Source organism: Accipiter gentilis, chromosome 34, assembly GCF_929443795.1.
Source record: "Accipiter gentilis chromosome 34, bAccGen1.1, whole genome shotgun sequence".
Classification (NCBI taxonomy): domain Eukaryota; kingdom Metazoa; phylum Chordata; class Aves; order Accipitriformes; family Accipitridae; genus Astur; species Astur gentilis.
Window position 1 is genome coordinate 13,878,103 of NC_064913.1, and position 21,419 is coordinate 13,899,521.

General features: G+C 37.9%; 2 protein-coding genes across 5 annotated transcripts in view; one reads left to right on the forward strand and one right to left on the reverse strand.

The window, feature by feature from the left end:
• ELK3 (ETS transcription factor ELK3) overlaps nucleotides 1-4,839 on the forward strand; it is a 40,477-nt gene extending 35,638 nt beyond the window's left edge. The window contains exon 5 of the mRNA XM_049792180.1: nucleotides 1,968-4,839. Within this exon, the coding sequence (XP_049648137.1) occupies nucleotides 1,968-2,066 (99 nt within the window). The 3' untranslated portion in view covers nucleotides 2,067-4,839. The remainder of the gene's footprint in view (nucleotides 1-1,967) is intronic.
• Nucleotides 4,840-9,235: 4,396 nt separating this feature from the next.
• Nucleotides 9,236-21,419, reverse strand: part of CDK17 (cyclin dependent kinase 17) — a 93,185-nt gene continuing 81,001 nt past the window's right edge. For all 4 annotated transcript variants that reach the window (XM_049792175.1, XM_049792178.1, XM_049792176.1 and 1 more), the window contains 12 exons: nucleotides 21,352-21,408; nucleotides 20,636-20,750; nucleotides 19,999-20,093; nucleotides 19,081-19,143; nucleotides 15,805-15,928; nucleotides 14,905-15,025; nucleotides 14,263-14,360; nucleotides 13,846-13,951; nucleotides 13,006-13,048; nucleotides 11,718-11,808; nucleotides 11,406-11,483; nucleotides 9,236-10,979 (listed from right to left, as the gene is read on the reverse strand). In XM_049792175.1, coding sequence (XP_049648132.1) covers nucleotides 10,942-10,979; nucleotides 11,406-11,483; nucleotides 11,718-11,808; nucleotides 13,006-13,048; nucleotides 13,846-13,951; nucleotides 14,263-14,360; nucleotides 14,905-15,025; nucleotides 15,805-15,928; nucleotides 19,081-19,143; nucleotides 19,999-20,093; nucleotides 20,636-20,750; nucleotides 21,352-21,408 — 1,029 coding nt within the window. In that variant the 3' untranslated portion in view covers nucleotides 9,236-10,941. The remainder of the gene's footprint in view (nucleotides 10,980-11,405; nucleotides 11,484-11,717; nucleotides 11,809-13,005; nucleotides 13,049-13,845; nucleotides 13,952-14,262; nucleotides 14,361-14,904; nucleotides 15,026-15,804; nucleotides 15,929-19,080; nucleotides 19,144-19,998; nucleotides 20,094-20,635; nucleotides 20,751-21,351; nucleotides 21,409-21,419) is intronic.

The window sequence follows — 21,419 nt, forward strand, 5'->3', positions numbered from 1 at the left end:
ATCCACCTCCGTGGTCCTTCTAAGCCCAGAACAAGCCTATGGGAAAGCACGGTTCCTCCTTTAACGAACAAGGAGGAGCCTGTTCTGGCAGTGCTGGACACAACTACGTGCATACTCCCTCACAGAGCATGTAGATGCTTATTAACTGGTAAAAAACTCTCCTTCGATGTTTATAAAGTGAAAGCAACTCCCATACACCTACGCCTATACACCCTTACAGCCTATGTAGAGCATCACCGAAATCTGCAGTCTCCTTCCGCACAATTGACTGTGATATATTGACCTACCTGGAAAGCCTTTCCTTTGAAGCCGCACTGCTGTGTAATTAAACTTCTTTTGATGTGTCATCATTAGTTTGAAATTACCACATAACTGGAACAGCAAGAGACTTGCACAGAATTGGTTAATTCAAGAAAATGCAGCCAAACTTAAGGACTACCAGATTAGCTTGAATTAAGTGCCAACTAAATTCAGTATATTTTCTTTGTTACTCCTGTATAGACAGTAGCACCGAGAGGGCATAGTCAAGTCCCAGATCCCCACTGCATGGAGGCGTGTGAACAAAGAGCATTGTCCCGGTCCCAGAGACGACAGGAAGAAGAAGAAGAAGGAGAGAGCTGGGTTGGGCTGGAAACCAGGGGAAGGATGAAATCGTGACATCGGCGTCGCTGGCATCCCGGGCCATAGTGCCAGCATGCCACCCGCCTCGACGGACACCAGAGATCACACAACCCTCTTTTTGTCAGCTTTAGAAGAAACACACTTCAGAAACCTAGGCTAGAAAAGCAAGAGCTTGTAATCCAAGTTCTGTGTTTTAATTAGTCTTGGCAGAAGTGACGGCAACAGTTCCTGAGCTTTGGTTAAAATAGAGGTATCGGCCAGTCCTGGCCGCAGCAGGAGCGCGGTGCCAGCCCCCCCGCACGCTGCTGAGCCTGCACTGCTTGGAACGATTTTCAACTGAACCTTGGAAGACGGATATCATGGACTAACATCCTAGTGGAAGAGTAATCCTGTTACAAGCAGATTATATGCACGTGTAGAGGTTGATTACACCACAGATGGCTGTTGGAGGACTGATCTGATAAGGGGTAAAAATAAACCAGACACTTGAAGTCAGGAGCTCTGTTATCCAGCTCTGCCTCTCTCACGCCAACAGAAACCCAGCGCCTCGAGGCCAGATCGGTATCTACCGCTGGGATAATTCCCGCCTCATGCTGCAGCAAGTTTATTCCACCTACTTGCCTTGCTTTTTCTCAGGTCAGATGTTAAGAACTAGCCAATACACATCCCTGCAGGCAAGTTACAGGCAGGATGCTGTCATGAACCAGGAATATGCAGTTTATGTTTTGAGTAAGTATTTTTTGCACAGTATTTCAGAAGGAGGAGGTTAATACTAGATGACAATGTATTCTGCTTCACATACTGAATGATCTGGCGTAGCTAGTTTATGGGTTCTTAGTCAATACAGAGAGAAACTGTAATTACTCGAGAGTAATTTTCCCCATGCTTTGTATTCACAATTGTACTTTTTCTGCCCTAAAACTACATCTCGACTTTCACTTTTGCAAAGCTCGCTCCTGCTTAGCTTTTATGAAGGGCAGACAAAAAGGATGTATTTTAATTAGCATTTTGTAGACTGAAAAACATTCTGGAAGCAGAATGGATGGCAAAGATTTCTCTACAGCATTCGCTTTCCCAGGGTGATGATAAATGTATTGTTATGTGAACTTCTGTCTAAAATATAGCCAACGATAGATTTATACATCCCCACGCATTTACAAGGTATTCAGGTTTCATCTTCTATTTTACATTCCTCATGGCTGAGGCAGGCACTTGGTATGTATCTTACTGTACAGAAATGACAAGTCTTGGAAACATCTGGAGTCGTTTGCTAATGCTAAATGCATGTGCTTCTGGGCTGAATGCTTTGAGATAAAGAGTAATTTTTACCTTTTGGCCTCTTACAGTTTCCAACTTTGCTAAATGGTCACATACCAGTGCCACTCCCCAGTCTGGACGGAGCCTCTTCTCCAGTACTGCTTTCTCCAAATGCTCAGAAATCCTGATGACGCCTCATCACGCCAAGGACTTATTGGTGGATTTAACACTTCATTCCTATGGGCTAGTTTTTCCTGTGTCATGAGAAGGACATTGTGAAACCCTCTATTACTTTGGTTTGCACTTTTCATTACATGGATAATCTACTTTTATTATGTTAGCATTTTTAAACAGTGTTTATATATAAAAGTATATATAAATCTGTTTTGCATTAAATGAATTATAATTTTTTTTATATCATAGCTCTCAAGTGTTGAACACTTCTGTTGTTGATGAAGTACTTTTCTTAATGGTTTGCAACAATGTATCTAAATAAGGATGTGAAGCTTCTTTTTAATCCCTTTTCCTGCATATTATGCATTGTGCTTGTGTAAACTATAACCGGCTGTGCCTTCTTTTGCATAATGTCATGTAAATGATTTATATATTTTCTAGTATTAAGATAAAAAGTTGAAAGAAAAAACTAGTATTGAACAGCCCTATGGTAGTATTTCAGTATTTTCTCCACGGATAGGCCATATGATGCAATGTATTCATGTAACTTTGTATTAAGTGCTTTCAAATTGTATAAAAATAGCCTTATAATTTTTCTTTGCTGAAGTGAAAAACGTAATCAACATTACAGTCAGGAGATGCATTTAGGAGTAACAAAGCCACGTTTACGCCCACGTTCTTCTGTTGACTTGCAACAGGGAGGAACGGGGCTGTGTAGAGTCGTGAGATTTCCAGCATTTGAGGATACTTCTGTAGAAAAGGAGACCTTGCTCAGAATTTATTTGGCGTATATTTCTTACGAACTGTCAACAGTACAGCTGGAAAGACTGCAGGTAATCTCTGGCCTCCCAGGGAATGAGGATCATTCCCGATAAGAGAATTTCCAGGTGCTTTGTTCAGTCGTGCCAAGTGCCTTCTACTATTTCCCTAGAAAGATTATTCTAGCTACTAAAGCTCAGAAGGTCGCATTTCCCCTTCCCCCAAAGCTGGAGAAGTTACAGGACTGTAAACTAATGCCTGGTGCTTGTGAAGAGGCATACTGTACATGTGGGATGTTTATGTATAAACATCTGAATTCTGGATTAAAAAACAGCACTGTGTTACTATATACTTGCAACTTGAATTTACTGGGTATGTCCTCTACCTTGAGGTGATGGCTTAGTCATCTAAATGTCAGGTTAGGATTAGGCTAGACTCCCTGGCACCACAGATTCTAATCTTGGCAAGGCCGATGCAAATCTTCAGTTTTCTGAGGCAGCTGAAGTGGGTTGAATGCAGCTTTACCATGTAGGTTTTTCAGATGAGACCTTCAAAAACCAAACCAAAATCAGAATCCTGTTGGCTACAGGTCATGAAAAGCTTCTACTTTCCTTTCTGGCCAAGCGGCTGGCCAAAAGTCTGTTCTTTTTGAAATTTATGCAGTGAGTTGTCTGCTGATGTTCTGCTTGGATGCATTTCAGTGATGATGTGTGTAGTTAATTGTAAAGTGCTTTTGGATCCTTCAACCTGAAAGGTGCTAAATAAACATTTTATTAATGCAGTTCTGATGTTGAACAGCCATTTTTGGGGCAGAGGTAGTCTGACAAAAGACAGCAGGAATTTTCCTCAGGCTCCTGAGTTGCACAACCAAAAATGACTCCTCTGTTTCACTTGCAGTAATTAACGGGATAAAAAGCTGCGGTATCTCTATGAAGTACCAGTGCTGATAAACAGAGCAATTAGATGCAAGATGTAAGGAAAGAGAATGAAACGTATGGGAAGTCATTCGCTTGATTCAGCGTCTTAAGAGCAACAAGAGATACCACCCCACGGAGTCAAAGCCAGAAGATGGACCTACACAAAAATTACGAGTGCAGGGTAATTTTATATGAAGTAAAATCAGAACAGGTTGGAAGGCAGCATGTAACTGCTGGGATGGACTACCCTCGTAGAGATAAATCACAAGGGCTTGCAGATGAAACATTTTGCTTTCAAGGGATTCCTCCCAGGTACATGGAATATTTTTCAGTAACCATGTTACAGAGAGGCAATTATTTGTACTCTAGAGGCAACTCTCTTTTTTTAAAAAAGCATGAATGCCTACTTCAGTAGTCTCGCCTGGTACACTCCAGTATAGCTAATGGGAGAACAAGGCATAGAGATGAAGTGTCTCTCACTAGGAATTTAAAAAGTCAAGAGAGATACTCAAGAAAATTTGGTCTTCAACTTAATAAGTATTGAATACCACACTGCAAAAAAACCAGATGAACACAAGAGGTGGGAGTGTGTGACGGAGAACAGATTCTTAAAAGGAAAAGCATCCAGATGCTCATGATTTTGTTTCTTCCACGGTCTTACTATTAATAAGGCAGATTTTTTTCTTTTCAAAAGGCTCACCACACCTCGGTACACACACCCACGCCTCCCCTCCCACCCTCCTGCCCCTTGAGTGACTTTGTTTTTCTTTTAAAGATAGCAGAAAATAGCAATTCTGGGACAAAAAAAAACCACACCAAAACCTCTCTCTCAACAAATGACTGTAAAGGATCTGAGAGAATCCAATAAAACTTAACACACCCAGAAACAGTACAGTAGTGCTGTCTTCTCATCTTTGAGAGAATAAAAAATCACAATAGAACACATCATCTTCTGCTAGTTGACTTTTCAATAAAAAAAAAAAAAAAAAAAGGTTGTCAAAATGAAATCTGCCTTCCACAGCGGTCAGTACTGTGGAACAAAAATTACTCCTACTGGGAAGGATTTACACAAATAAAGTCCAGCCTCTCAAGTCCAACACTTAACCTAAAACACTAGACTGTTTGCCTTATGCTTCAAAGAAAACATTCTATTGGTAATTTTCTATTGAATTTTATTAACAGATATCTTTTTAACTGTAGAGAAAAAAAAATCAAATAAATGTTTTTAAAATAAATACTGCGAAAGCGTCAATATTTCTGGCATGGAACGCTCCAAGCCAACAATCCTGGGGAACAAAACAGGAGTTACTCTCTTCAATATTCTTGGTAGTAATTGCGATTTGATCATACTTGAGGGATTTTTTTGGATAGATTGACGCTTTATTCACGATTCAGCAATACACAAAAAGCTTTCAATATTATATAGGCTGGGTGCATGATCAGGCTATTGTTGGCTTACCTTTACATTGTTTTTTCAGAAAAATAAATATCCACCAGTAGGGCCACAGCTACTGGGTAGCTTTGCCAAGAGATTGCACACATCTGCCCTGGCACAGTTTAAGTGGCTTCAGTTCTAAAGAAAACCATCAAGGTGAGGAAAAGAGTGATGGGTGATAACAAGCTACATAAAAGGAAAGATTTGACATGCGTCCATGACATCAACAAAGAACAATTTGTTCTGTCTGAATAGGAGATGGTCCCTGAAAACAGACTAGAGCATTTAATTTTAACAGAACAAGTCTCTCTACAGTAAGAGGCTGTATGGTCTCGTGCCTACAGGAAGCATCTTCAGAAGCCATCATGAGCACCAAAACGAATTTAGAAAAGGCACGGTAAGTACAGGCAGTCTTTTACATAAGGACATCGCTGTTCCCTTCTTGTGACTGTGTCTATATCCTGTAGGATAAACAAACGCAGGTCACTCAGATTTAAGAATACCTCTACGAAGTCATCAGAAAACTACAACTTTTGAAATCCCTTTTGGCCCCAAACTGTAACTGCTTTTACCAATTAATATGTGAGTATTCTGCCTACACAGATGGAGTACAAACCTATTTCTTGAGGGCAGAGAGATTGACAGCATTAGTGAGGAGGAGTATAAATTTATTTCAATGAAAAAAGGAGAATGAACCTCAAGCAAGGACTCTGGAGCAATCAGCATCATGGCCTGCCTCGGGTGGGTGGGTGAGATATTTGTAGAAAGGCATCCTAGAAGAGAGGATGGTAGGATATGTTGGGTTTTTTTCTTGAAAGATTCCCATCAGTTCACGTTCACTCCGCAAGAAGTGTGAATGGATAAACGTAACCTTAATTATTCCTAACATGGCTCCAGGCCAGCTGCCGCCTCCTGCAAATTAAGGAGAAGGACGTGGAAGAGGGGAAAGAAATGTCTTTGAAAAAACAAGCTCAGGGCATGAAAGAGGAGGAGCAGGCGATGCTGCCGCTGCCGCTGGGGGCTTGGAGGGAGCTGCTCCGCAAGAGCACGCTGGAGAGGGGACAGGGACCAGGAATTCTCCCGGTCTGCAATCCGCAGCGATGGCAATTCCATCCGCAAGAAGATCGCGCTGCAGCGAACGAAGAAACTTCACAGCTCTCCGGGGAAAAATCTGTTTCAAGGTATGGCATGGCATCTGAGCTGAACAACACTCGTATTTCATTAGGAGGACCATAAAAGCAATCTGCTCAGGCAGGCCTGCTTCTTAAGTGATTTTGGAGGATGCAGCCAGGACAATAAATTAAGCAGTTATTTACAACAGTAAGTATGTGCATATGCGTGCATTCACAGTTTAAGTTGGCTCAAATATTACAGAACTCATGTGAGTTATGGGATTTTAGAAAACGTGAAAATAATGGAAAATTGTCATGTACACGTTTTTCCACTGACAATCTTTTCTTTCAGTTAGAGAGAGAGGCACAGTGAAACTCACATATAAAAGATTTAAAAAAAATAATCTAGAATAGCTAAATTCTAATCCCAGTTCTGACAACACGGGGCCTGAAACAAGAGTGTGATTTCTGTGCAGCTGAACTCCACAGATGAAAAGGCTGTATGGTATGAATTACAAAGCCCAGGCATCCACTTGGCTTTTGTATTTTTCAGAATCGTCCCACCTGTACAGCCAGAGCTTACTTTCCAACACACCAATTAGCTAAACACTTGTACAGTGCTTCCTTTATGTTCTATAATTTATACTTGTTATCTTGTCAATCTCTCAAATTGGTCTGACATGGATGTTGGCGAGATACATGGATGTTGCTGACCCACACATAGGCCAAACAGTAGCACTAAATCTCTAGCAGCCCAGCCTCCAAAACGAAAAAATAAAAATAATCTGTAAAAAGTCAGCATTCAAGTCCCCCCTCCCCCCCAAATTAAGAAATTTCATAGAAATGTTGCATTTGTTTCAAAGCCAAACTTTACTAAGGGAAAAAAGGTATTGAAACGTGCTAACAAGGTGCACAAATTATTTCAACTCTGTCCGTTAGTGACCAGACAAAACGATCACACACCTGTGACCACACATAGTCACAGACAAGGTAAATTCTAATTTTTTTCCGTGTCACTATGTGCTATAGCTATGCATTTCCATGCCGTAATTTGTTTGGATTTCTTTCAACCCTGACCTTAATTCCATGTATTTCCTGGGTTTATAATACTTGGCTTGGGGATATTTACAACATACCTTTTCACATATTTTGTCCTCAATAGCTGAATGTATTCTTAACCTTAATTCCATCTTCACATTGCAAAACAGAAACAACATACCTTTATTACATTGAAAAACTCGTGCGCAAACAACAAGCAAGCAGCCCAGAGAACGCTACCTTGCACTTTTTTCAAATGATTTACAAATACAAAGTATGTAGATTCTTTAATAATTGTTTATTTTAACTTTTATTGCCCAATTCAGGGATACACTCTGGCTACTCAACGCTGTGGTAAAGCAGCACAAAAATAACAGAGCTGTGTTGAGATGCAGGTTCCGCTAGAGCATTGCCGACCAGCCGGTCTGCCCCTTCGCTCTCCCTGTCCATCCTGTCCCGTAAATCGTCGTCCCCCACCTGCCCGCGCTCCCCTTCGTCCTTCACCTGCGTGTGCAACACAACCTCACCCCCACCTGCCTCTTCCCTGTCTTCAAGCCCACCTCACTCCAACACGCGCCTATACACGCACCTTGGCGTTCCTACCCCGGGGTCGATGGGATACGCCGGGGATCTTCTAAAAAGAATTACTTCATCAGCAACAACTTGCAGGCCATTTCTCGTTAACCGATCGTTCATCTTCAAGCAAAGGCTCTCGTACCGAATCGTCAAAGTCATCCATTTTTAGTGACTATCTGCTTTTTTTTCGCCACGGTTGAGGTCTTCTCCCCGAAAGGCCGACACTGCCTACGGTTCTCAGGGACCTGATGCTGTCGGAGAGGAGGCAGAATGCTGAACTGCGCAAAAAAATGTCAGAGAAATAAATGCCCAGCGACTTCAGACTCGCTGTCTACTGCCCCAAGCAGGCAGCTGCCACAGAACTGTCTCTGCTGATGCAGGAATTTCAATTACAGACAATTAAAAGAAAGAAAGAAACCGGCTCGACCACAGATGCCAAGTTTCTCAAGAAAAACATTCTTTAAAGCTACCTCCTAATGAAGCAAACCGATTCACTTGCAGGTGCTTAGAAAAATTTCTTTATAAACAGAGCGCTTCAATTTTATGGAAGATCTTTTCATCTGTAACAAAAAAGCTGAATTCCTACTTAAAATAGAAACCTCCTTTTGTTAGCTGCAGCTGATCCCTTTTATAAATTTGTTAATGCACTTCATTTTACCAGTTAAACCTTTAAGTCCTTTACTCATTAGCGTCACATTATTACTGTTCTTTTATGACCTATAAAGTATTACTGTTCTAGAAATGCTAAATCCCACATTTATCCACAGTGAACACTTACTCTATATCTTCACTACTTTTGTAAAAAAAGGAGATGTTTTTCTGATACTTCTTTCTTCAACACCATCACGTCTACAACGCTTTCCTACAAAGTTAATCAGTATAAAATCTAGATCAGATCCGTAGCAACTATAAAAAAATATATAACAACTATTTCAGGACAAAGGTTTTTCCATCAGTGCCAAATCTGCCTCCGACACACACACACAACGCTCCCGCTGCTATCAGTGGAGACCCACGCACAAATCCGAGAGACGTTATTACGCTCCTAGACCTAGGCAAGACTTCTGATACCGTGTGACACGCAGGACTTGCTTGCCAATAATTAGACTGTGGACCACGTTTACGATAAGATCCTGAGCGGCCTCCGTCGCGGCCGAGTCACGTTACTTTTCACTGCCACTACTCCCGCGTTGCATGAACTAACGAGTGGCCAAAGTTAAAACCTCCCACAACACGCAGATCTAACTAAACATTTCCAACAATGCCCCGAGAACCGCAAGTTCACTTAGTCTGTATTTTTAACAACACAGGGCCTTTGTTATTATAAATTTCAAAACAAAACCAAAGAATTCCACATAATATTTATACTTTCAAAAGTACAATATTAATACAGGTCGGTCAGTTAGAAATAACAGCAGTTTGTTAGGTCTACAAGATTTAACGTAAAACCGGTTTACAAATGCTGAAAAGCAGTAGTGGTCCAACAGTCACTGTTACACGTGAATTTCTCTCTTCCAGAAAAAAAAAAAAAAAAGAAAAAAAAACCAATTCAAATTTACCAGTATCAATGAAATATTAATAAAACACCCCCAAACATGCCACAATCACTATTCACAAATAAAGTTAAAATGAAATATACAAAAATTCACTTAATACTGTTAAATAACAATAAACTACAAGATTTCCTGAACAGAAATGGTAGGACCCCTGAATGTTTTACAGTGAATGTCAGGAAAAATTAAGTTACCTATGACTATTTTCATGATATACCAGCCAAAGATTTACATGACCATTTCAAAATATACCAATAAAGATTTACAGTCTCTTTAAGATGCACTAAACAAATAGGTTCATAAAGGTGAACACAAATGCTTAAAAATACTGTAACCATCACCAAGGGTGTACTTATGATACTCACTGAGATGCATAAGCATAGTAGTAACATGTTTACTATCTCTGGTAAACAGATAACATCTAAGATCTGAAAAACTCTCTAAGTTCCCATTGTAAAAGCTCTGTAGTATAGTGAGTTCTTATCAAGTACAAACTTGCATCTTTCCAGTTGATTTCAAGTGAATAATGCACAAATCGGAGAGCAACAAGGTGGGAAAAGTGTGACATCATTCCCATGTTCTTGTAATTAGTTGTCCTGTTCCTCTGTAATGAAATTCTAAATTTCAAAAGCCAGGGTCCAATGTATTATGAATCACCTTTTTACTATTTGCATTTCTAAGTTAAAAACAAGGTAAAAAAGTCATTGCTTCTGCAAGTCATTGCTTCTGCAGGCCCCATATGCACAATAATGTGCAAATATCTTACGCTGGAGTAAGCCTGACAAAATTTATCATCCCGTCTCCATGCTCTGATTTATCAATAAGTAACATAGGATCCGAGAGCAAATAATAGTTACTGTTCACTTGTTTGAATCAACTTTCACACCATGTGCTTTTCAAAAACATAATATGCATTATAATTTTTCAACTATTTCAACACATACTTCCAATGTTAAATAAGGAATTAAGTGCCATGAACTTAGAGCATTAAAGATGGTTCACCTATAGCCAAGCAAAGCTATGTTTACATTCCAGAAAACACTGCAGTTTAAGAAATACAAAAAAACCCCGCAGCAGTAGAACATTTTATGAAGAGAAACAGATGCATTCACATATTATAAAGCCATTGCAACTTCTTCAGGCATGGAACTGTTGTGTTAACTATACAGACAGTAGTTATTTAGCAGCAATGATTCCGCAATAAATAATGCACTGTGTTTCTCAGTCCTGCACAAAAATTGCAGCTACAGTTACATCAACAGCTGTAACCTACTGGCTCTAGTGGCAGAGGAGACCTTAAAACCAACTGTACAAAAAATTGTCACACTGTGACAACAAATATAAAAACATAATCTGCAGGTTGGAAATAAAAAGACTCCACTGTGAAGAGGACAGTGTAGACAAACTGCGATTCCAAGTCCACCAACAGAGAGCACTGCCTTCAGGTCCGAGTCCTTGATCGATAGGATAGGCTTGGGCTTGACTCTGCATCGCCCACTTTAAAAAAGCATGCTCTGCCTTCTGTTCTTCCCATGTCCTACAACAGAACACGGACCACGGTAAGAAACTGAAGTATTCGCACAACAGAATATTCAGTTATTACCTGTATCTTCTGTCTTTCTATTTCGCGAGAATATCCTTTGTGCTTAAACCAGCATCAGCATCTTTCTTTCAACTGCACTTACTGCAATTTTTTCCACTTTGCTACCATTCAACACCCACACAGTAATGGTTTGAAACACCACGATGTTCTCGTATTAATAGTCCCTCTGCCCATTCTAGTAAAACTTACCTCCTTCTGTGCATTTAACTTCTATGTCTCTACAGGAATCTGAGCAAGTAATTCCTGATATTTGTTTCAGTACATTCACACAGACCAATTTAACAGAGTATTTTTCAGTTCCAAATGTCTCTGGCACAGCATTCCATTTGCAGATACGAGAAAATACTGAGCTTTCCATACCTGTCTCTGGGTAAGTGGAATTTCGAAAGCCAGGGTCTTTTTGCAATTGAATCTCTTTTAGACTGAATATTGAAACACCTGGAATGTAACAAAAAAATTCATTCATACCCAAACATAACTATGCTTTATTGAACAAAGTTCTATTCTTAATCATACAGTTTAGATAAAAAAATGTTTCCTATTCCCAAATATTTAAGTCAGTATATACCAGACTTCTTTAATAGATTAGATCTGAGGGTTTTTCCTTAAGCAATGTACTTAGCTTTAATGTACTACCTTAACAATACTCTGCTACTTTACTACTGCTCTTACTTTCAGGCAAAGTGTGTATTCTTGTTCCAAGACTTCTGAAGTATGCATGTTTCATGGCCTCTTCTGCTGAAATTCTCTTCTTCGATTCATACTATTAACATAAAAGGATAAAAGTGAGCTGTTTTTATAAAAATCTCTTTGCATCAAGTGATTTCGTCAAAAGGAGAAACAGAGTTCTACTTGCTCAATATTTCTCACCAGCTCACTAGGACAAACTTATTTTCATTACTTTTATCTCACACATGAAAATCTAACATATGCTATCTAAATCAGTATTAACAACATATAACAAGATTGCTGAAATAGTCAAAATAACTGCTGTAAATGGATGCAAGTCAAAAATATACTTAATCTTTATTTATAGACGTAACAATGATTAGATGACAGACTTCCGTCTACATTATGTTCTAATATTAAATTGCAATGAAATGCTACTACATGAGATCGAAAAAATTTTCTAATTCGATGGCCTACGCTGCAGCATTCTGCATAAAATGGAACTTCAGACAACATGGTCTTCCATCTGTGCTCAAACGTCTCCTGCTTGGCATATGTGCACATTTGGACAAAGATGCCGACATTTAAAAAGCTGTATACAAATAAGAACAAAGTCCAAACAAGGACTGCAAGTACTGTTCTGACACAATGTGTAAATAGATGAAGACCTGATGTAGAATTTAAATCATACTGCACTCTACCTTACGTACTAAGAATTTTTAACACTGAAGTTACAGTGCTTCTGCATCTACCCGAAGACTTAAGAGTTGGCCTTCCATCTTGCTTCCCCTCTTCTTGCTTCTGGCTCATTTTTAATACAGATTAAAAGATTAAACCCGCATACCACTTTACCTTTTGAATACACTTTGCAAGATCAAAGGGTAATATTACACCTTGGTAACTGCTTCTCTAGTAGTAAGCTAAGTTCATCGTTACAGAAATTTAATATTTGTCTTTAAAAGTTCTGCTTTAATACAATATTTCACAAGAGATTTAGTTTTTTCAGGGAATTGCTAACATAGAATCAATTCTATTTTTTACAAAAAGTAGTGAGAGAAGAAATAATTTTTGGGGAAAAAAAAATTAAACATCAGGTTTTAAATTCTTACAGTACATAGGCTTCCCAAAACTGTCATGCTTCCTAAATCTGTCATCCACGACAGATTCAGCTGCATATTCCACTTTGAGATAGATCTAACAGATACTATAGCTTCTAATACATTTTGTAAATAGTATATTAAAACTCTAAACTTGCACTTTTTATAAAGTATAGCCACAAAACACATCTTACTTGAAGGAACTTCGCTATCAATTCAATTCCTTCTGTGTCTAACCTAAAAAGAAAGATATTTTAAAAAATTAAAACGGTTATTGAACTATATTTACAAAAGCAAATCTGCAAAGAAACTGATTTCACTAAATGATATCAAACCTAATTAAACATGGAAATACTTTCACCTAAGCAACTTTTCTGCATGTTAATGTATATACATACAAGTACCAACACCTCAGAACAAGACTATTTGGAAAACGCCAGGGACAGACAAATCCTGAGCTTTAGATTGTGATTTACTAGATTGAAGTGGATAATCTATTTCAGCAAAAAAGCTTTTTTTTTTTTTAAAGCCTAACACTACTCATTTACTAGAAGGACACAATGTTAGATCTTTTTCTTCAGAGTCAATAAAAAATGTTGTAGTCTTTGTTATAAAGTTTATTTATAATAACTGTGCAGACCCTTCAAATTCCTCATAATGGTTTTAGAATGATTTCAAGAGACTGCTCAAGGAAACCTTGCCATTTTAACAATGGGCCTATTATATAACAGAAGAGAATTTGGGTTATTTAGGAAGTGCTGTGTGAGTACTCCTACTAGGCAGGCATTATTAATTGGAGTTTAAAGTTCTATAGTTCATTAAGGAGCTGAGGTACCTTAAATGACACTAGACAAAGTAATTGCATATTATGCGATAACCAGGATTATGCTTTGCATTACTGTCTGCTCACAATAACACAACTCGTGTGTAGTTTTCCAGCATTCGGTAGCATACCGTAGTTGGAAACATGTTCACATTTACAAATATGCAAAGCCACAGGGATGCATATTTTCTATCAACAAAACACAAAGTACCTTGGTGCATGGTTGATGAGGGGTTGTGGTTTATACTTAGGGAAGTTGTAGTTTCTAAATTCATCACTGGAAGAAATGCCTGGCCATGTTTCTTGACATGGGGTTCCTGCATTTAAAAAAAAAGCAAAAAATTCAACTTAAAAAAATGTAAAGAAACAACTTTGACATAAATAAGCATTTAATCCTGTAATTTAAACAGGAAAGAAAGAAAGAAAAAAATCAATGAGTCTTATGTTGTACAAACTCAGGTGTGCACTCAGCTCAATCATTCATCATCAGGAGTACACTCATTCACCTTAATTATAATGCAATATAAAATATCATTATTTATAGATAAAGACCTACAGTTCTTGTGGAAAAAGTGCTTAGAAGAACAAACATGTAGCACTAACATTACTGCTAAAAGTATCCATTTACCCAGAAGTCTGAAAATTAAGTGCAGTTCATCTTCAACAGTCGAACCAGGAAAAAGAGGCCTTCCTGATGCCATTTCAAAAAATATGCATCCAACGCCCCTTTATAAAAACAGAGAAAAAGATAGATCAGAAACAGTCCAACAATTTAAGCTTTCAGCTCTTAAAGACTTTTGTGATTTCTCTTCAACTAAAACAAACTTAAATTAGTTGTTAGCCACATGCTGCTATTAAAAATAGTTTTCAAAGATACGTAACAACAAAAGAACTAAGAAAGACTAAAGAAAACCTATGTCATAGCTGTATTACATGCTCTTCCTTCAGATGTCAAGTTTATCAATTGTATTAAAGTTCATAGTAAAATGCCACGTTATCACATCATTAGGAGAACATGTTTGGGTTTTTTTGCTGACACTGTGGGCCTAATGCCTGCTTACTCTAAGCAATAAAAAGGTATTCTGCATTTTCAGCGAGAAATAATAGCATCTTCCCTGTCTGCCAATCCTTCCTCTAAAAAGCTAACTCAGTTGTAGCCTTCAAAAATTCAAAGGATGAGTATTGGAATGCTACTATATAGTCAAAAAGAGCTGACATTTTTTCAACTTGACTGAAAACAAAAATTTAAATTAGACAAAGCTATACAAACCACATGTCAATTTGAGTTGAATACTCTGAAGATCCAAGGAGAACATCAGGTGGTCTGTACCATAACGTGACAACTTCATTGGAATAGGTCTTTGTAGGAACAGACTTCGCTCTAGCCAATCCTTGATAAAAAGGGAAATAAAGAGTCAAGTGCAGCTTGCTCCTATAAATTTCATTAAACAACAAAGCATTAGATCAATATGACTCCTCCCCCCATGAAAACCCTTCCACACTATTTCTGTTTGAGAATTATGTTGCAAAAGGCAGAAGGCAACAAATGAATAATCAAACGGTGGGAACAGACCACATCAGTGTAGGATGAACAGGGGTTTTCCATCCTAACACTGTCAGTTTGTCAGTAATATCTTCAATAAAATTTAGGTCTATCATGTTAGATGCAATCTTCTGAGTAACTTTCATCCACGCACAAGGGGAAAACACAGCAGTAGCACAACTTTCAAAGGACCTTCCTGAGATAGAAGATAATGGGAAACTGTGAATGCCCCACTCGGAATCCCAAAGGAACCTGGTGTATCAGTGATGGAGTAACACCTGACAATTTAGTACATGGACAGACCCCTTCTCTCTCCCATCATGGTTACTCTGCTTTGGAGTGACTGTGGAGCGTTAGGAAAAGCAACTTGAGCTCCACCTCAAGGATCTGACTAAGCGTCAAATTCAAAGGAAGCTGTAAGAATAGTTGCAAACCACAAGTCAAGCCACAATATTACCTATACGCTTATTACTTTGATTACTAATATCACGTAAAAGGCTGACTCATTTTCCATCTGAGAATGCACAAATTCACTACACACCCAATGTTCTCATCTTTCCTTTAAGAAGAAAGATATCTCTCTTTTGCCAAGTGAAGAAAATATTACAGAATAATTTCAGGCCATACCAAAGTCTGCAAGCTTCAGTTCTCCTTTCTCATTAATTAGTAGATTTTGTGGCTTCAAATCTCGATGTAATACCTTTCTCCTATGACAGTATGCCAAACCACGAAGAATCTGGTATAAAAATAGCTACAAAAGAGAACATTTATATAAATTAGACTAAAAATGTTAATCCATAGATTACATGACTATAACAGCCCATTTGGGCGCCGCAGAGTTAAGTCTCTGTACTGTAAGCAGGACAAAAATACTTCTCAAAAAGTTATTTTTCCATATGAACACATTCTGAACATCTTCACTATTGTTTAGAGAGTTAAAATCCCTTTATGCTAATGCACTCCTTTAACACCATACTTTACAACAAAGATTTTAAGAGCAGTTTGTTCTGCTTAACTGAAGAGAACCACAGGGCTGTTTATTTTTACGTAAGCATTTACCAGTCCTCTTCCCCACACTAATGTCTTTAAAGGTAAGTGAGTATACAAGTTCCCTTCTGCCACAGAATCCCTTCTGAAAACGGAGCTCTGCATCCTTTCTATCCAATTGTGCAAAAATATGTAAAGAACGTTTTAGCGTGCTATTGGAAAAATACACTTGGATTCACAAGCTCACAAAACATGCAGAAATGGGGAAATGAGGATACTAAAACAGCCCAACTGCCTGTGGCATTTATATTCACCCCCTCACTTTGACACACACAGGTTTATTTTAGTCCTTTGGAACAGCAAGCCGAGCAAGCAACTTCAGTCATGCATATTAATGCTGCACATATATAGACACAGAAGTAGAAAGGGATGAAGCAAGGTTTAGCAGAGGGCAGCCAAATAAGTTTACTATATCACTGCATTAAGAACTACTATTTTGCAGTTTCTGTATCTATAAAGGGCCTGATCTTAAACATGGCACTTCTGGGTAGCTGTTGCTGGCATTTACCCCACAACAGTCCTCAGTCAGTACAGGCGATCAAACGTAGAAATAAAAAATGTAAGCGTTACAGAAAGCAATGTTTACCAATGTGACAAATACAGCATGTAATAGGACTTCTGAGGAGAAACACTAGAATGTTTTTATATGACCATGTTCTAACACATCAGTTTATTTTTGTACCAGGTGACACCACCAAATTCTTTTTCCTAAACTGGACAAATACACAGCAGGCGTGGTTTACATCCAGCTGTTCTCAGTCTGCTTACGTGGGATATATCTGTTCTAGAAAAAAAGGAATTGGGATGAAGTTTTTTCTTTCCTTCTTTCTTTGTCAAAGAGCAGAATGAGAAGCAACAAGTTTTGTTTCATCTACTCATGTCCATACGGTTACAGGGGTAGTCAGTCCCAAGTAATATTAACAGGACTGCTGTGGAAATCGATAGCCATTTTAGCGTGCACTGGTACTGCAAGGATTAGTCAAGAAGGCAAAGCAGACTGTTCTACAGAAATTGTGCATCTTCACCACAGTTGGCAGGGATCCTTTTGGAAATGCACAGGATGACATGTATTAGATCAAAATTTTGTTTGAAACGGCAATACCTGCAGACATCTCACGCACCTTTACATTATACGTCTTCATTTTGTTAAAACTCAAAAAACCTAGGCTTACCTGAGGAATGTGAGGAGACTGATGACAGTGAGGTCTCTCAAACGTTAACAATGACCCAACCCCCAGTTATTCTAAGGTAAGCGCCGACAGCTACTCTGTTAAGCAGCTCCTCTGGCTTCCCAGTGCCAAAGGTACTGACTGTATAAATCTGCTCTTAGAGCACAGCTTAAATCATAGGCAAACAGGGAAAAACACTTCCTCTGCTTAGCTGAGATTACCACAAGCAGATTCTGCTTGTTCTCTAACTGCACTTATTACAGGAGTCAGTTTCCCACTTACAGCTTTTCTTCATTTTTTTTTAAGCTTAAAGCACTACTTATTAACTTGCAGTTAATTAAAAACACAAGCGTAATTATGTTTTTTGTTGTCTCTCTGCGGTAGATACAAATTACAGAATTTCCCTTTGTAGACTCTCAAAGGAAACAAAAAGAGTAGGTTAAGGGCAGGTGTCCTTCCCTAGAGATACTTACTGCAACGTGACAACAGAACAGAAGAAAAAGCTATCCAACCAGTAACCAACATCTAAGACTGAATCCCATACACAATTCAACTAAGAACAGATTTCTCAACATGCAACTAAGCCAAAACCAAGGATGACAGCTCTACTGGAATGCACACAAAACTCATCACTTCACAGTATTTAGTACATTGTGTTGTCAACCACATTTGCGCCATGTGCTGCTGTATAAGAATAAAAGTAATTTTCCCACCATTCGTGCACACTCATGGTTTTGCTCTTTAGGATCACAGCTTAAAGTTAATTTTTTTCCGGATGAGTTTCTCAAACACATCTACCATACAAATAACATCCCTTATATGAATTACATATGGCTTAATGAAGAGGTTTTGAAGGTACAGTCCAGCACAGGCCGCAACACAGCAGGGCGCTACTGGTAACCCAGCCTCCTTGGACAACTTCACTCATTTCAAGGTATTACTGTCCTCTCTTTGGAATCTTGTTTGTAAAGCCGTAAGTACTAAAGAATATAAACAGTTATTCCAGTTTTCCAAATCAAAACCTGCTTGTTACAAGAGGTAACACTTGAACCTGAGTTAGTTTCAGCAGGCCAGCTTGGAAATTCAGTCACTTGACCTGGCCACAGCCATAGTTAAAAGCAACACACAATTAAACCTTAAAGAAAATAATTTCTATTGCATTACTAATAGAAAGATGAGCATCACTCATTCTTAAATAGGTATTATTAATTCCTTACTTGTGTGGTAGGCAGTGGCATCCAAACCCACATTCATGATTGAGGCTACATTTTCCTCAGTGTGTATATATAAATTTTATTTGAGGATATACCAAACTACAGACTTGACTTAATACATGAGTATAAAATAATGGAAGGACATGAAGAGGTCAAAATACTTATGAATGTATTGGTTTTTTAGGAAGTTTTCAATTTTTAATATGTAACTTCAAAGAGAATGAAAACATATAAAGTTACATAATCTCCTGTTTTCAGTGCTTTAAACACTTAAAAGTCATCAAAACCAAAAAGAAAGACTCCATCTGATGTCAAGTGTAGTAAAGCCAGGCCCAAAGGTCAAAAAGGAAATTAAATTTCTTAATTATTTTTTTTTAAAAGCGCTAAACCATATAGCTTCTCATCATTAAGTTCTCTGAAATTCTTCGAGCAGAGAAAGCTGAAAGACAGCCACTGTCATTGAAAACACTCACCTTTACATTGTGCATGCTCATGATGTTACCACAGTCATCCATGTACTGCTTCAGATCCTTATCCTGTCAAAACACCATCATCATTGTTCAGTAAAATTGAGGAGAACAGATTAGGTGAATGTTATTTATTGTTAGAACGGAAATAGTTCACCAGAAAACTGAGTTTTCTGCAAAAGATGTTCAATGACAAAAAAACCTATAAGCCTGAACATGCAAAAATCTCAGGCTTTCCAGAGGCTATAAATACCCGTTTTCCAGTAAGCTGCATCATCTCAGACAACATTATTTGTTACTGCCTTCTCCTTCATCTTGTGTGTGCCACAGTATTTTATGGAATTGCTACAGTCTCCACTTACGCTGGAAATAATGAGGTTTTTTCATCCCTCTTATTATGCTTATATATTCCAGCATATTATACAAAATATATAATTAGGTAAAGCTTCAGTGAGAAAGCGAAAAGTCTACAATGGAAGAGGGGAGAAAGTGAGGTATGCAATTGTGCACACGTGCTTGAAAAGGTTGTTACAAAAAGATGGAATGTATTGTTTGCTTCAAAGTATGCTTTTTCCCTTAGCTAACTTGCGAGAGTTGCATCATAACAGAAAAGTATCATTTGAATAATAGTGCGATTATCCTTTTTTACAGTGAATGATTTCGGTACAAGTAGATGGTTTGCTCAGGTAGATCACCACTAACTGCTATTAATGAAACTCTGAAATGATTGGAACAGTATTTACTAATTTACAGCAATTTAAGAACTGAATACACTGTTCTCATTTTGCAGCTGAATGATTCTAGATGCAGGAGAAAACTGTAACAGTCCCAGTATTTTTAAAAAAGGTACAGAATTTTGTTATGTCTGTGTTACTTAGAAACAATAAACCGAATGTAAAGCTCGCTAGCTGTTTAAGCACTTACCAGATATTCGAAAACAAGAGTCAAAGACTTGTCTGTGTGTACAATATCATGTAATGTAACAATATTTGCATGCTTCAGATCTTTTAATAATGACACTGCAAAAGAGAATTGTAAGTATAAAATAAAGAAATGCAAAACACAGGAGCAGTACATGCATTTCTAGCACGTTCATAGATATAAGCTACTTTTTAATTAAAAAGCTATTTTTAAGAACATAATACTCATATAGATTAAGTTAATAAGATAGGTATTTAATCAAAACACCAAACAGACATTGGAGTAACAAACTGTAAATATTTCCTAAACCATATATTTCAGACAGAAGTAGTCATTTGTTAAAATGTATTCTGAATCCCTGAAAATTACTCACTATTAATAGTCCAATATAAAATCATCCATTTATAACACTGCATTTGAGAACACAACCACTAACCATAAAGTAAATAAATTTGAAACACTAACTCTTAATATGTCTAGACCAAAATTTTCCCTCACCAAAACTAATACCAATTTCATTAATCTCCCATGCAGCCTGTTTTTCCATGTACCAACAGTACTTTGGTCAAAAAAACCCCTAGAAGCATGTGAAATTCTAAGTAGTAAAAAAAAAAAAAAGAAAGAAAAGAAAAGCTATCACCTTCTCTTATGGCAGTGCATGGTGCTCCCTCTTCATGTTCCAGGCGGATTTCTTTCAGAGCTACCAGGTTCTCTGTCAATTTACTTCTCCCCTTATACACTGTTGCGTAAGTACCCTACAAAATGGAAAAAGAAGAAAACTCTTACAAATCGTTCCTTCATTGAATGATAAGTTAAAAAAGAAAATATAAACTTCTGAGGTTCTAATAGGTTTTATTTTGGATATGAATAGTTTTTACATTGTCTTCTTTTGATATATGTAAAACTACAAAAATACTTTCTAAGCACAGGTCTGAACACACAGAAGACACAAGGGATGCGTATACTTAACAGCTCTGAAAATTACACGGAAATCTATACACCATATGGCTACCGAAGAAGTCAGATCAGGTAGCGTTATGTTCGCTGCTGGGATCATTTACCCTTTTGCAAGTCTCTATTTGATTAAAACTAGCTCAGGTATCTCTACACTACACTGCAGTTATGTTTCTGAAAGTATCTCTACACTATGCTGCAGTTATGTTTTGCTTATTATATATGCATAGATCACTTGTGTGGTGCTGACATTGTTATACATGATGAATATGTTTGGTTTACTGAAAAGATAAATTCAATGGGTATTTTGAGGGATATGGTGATTTTCAGTTAACATTTACATAAAATTTTACATAACACATTATCAAAGCAGTAATCAGTTCAAAAGAAAGCTACACATACCTCTCCAAGCTTTTCTAACTTGATATAGGTTTCCATTTTTCCAAATCCAATTTCTGACTGCAATGAAA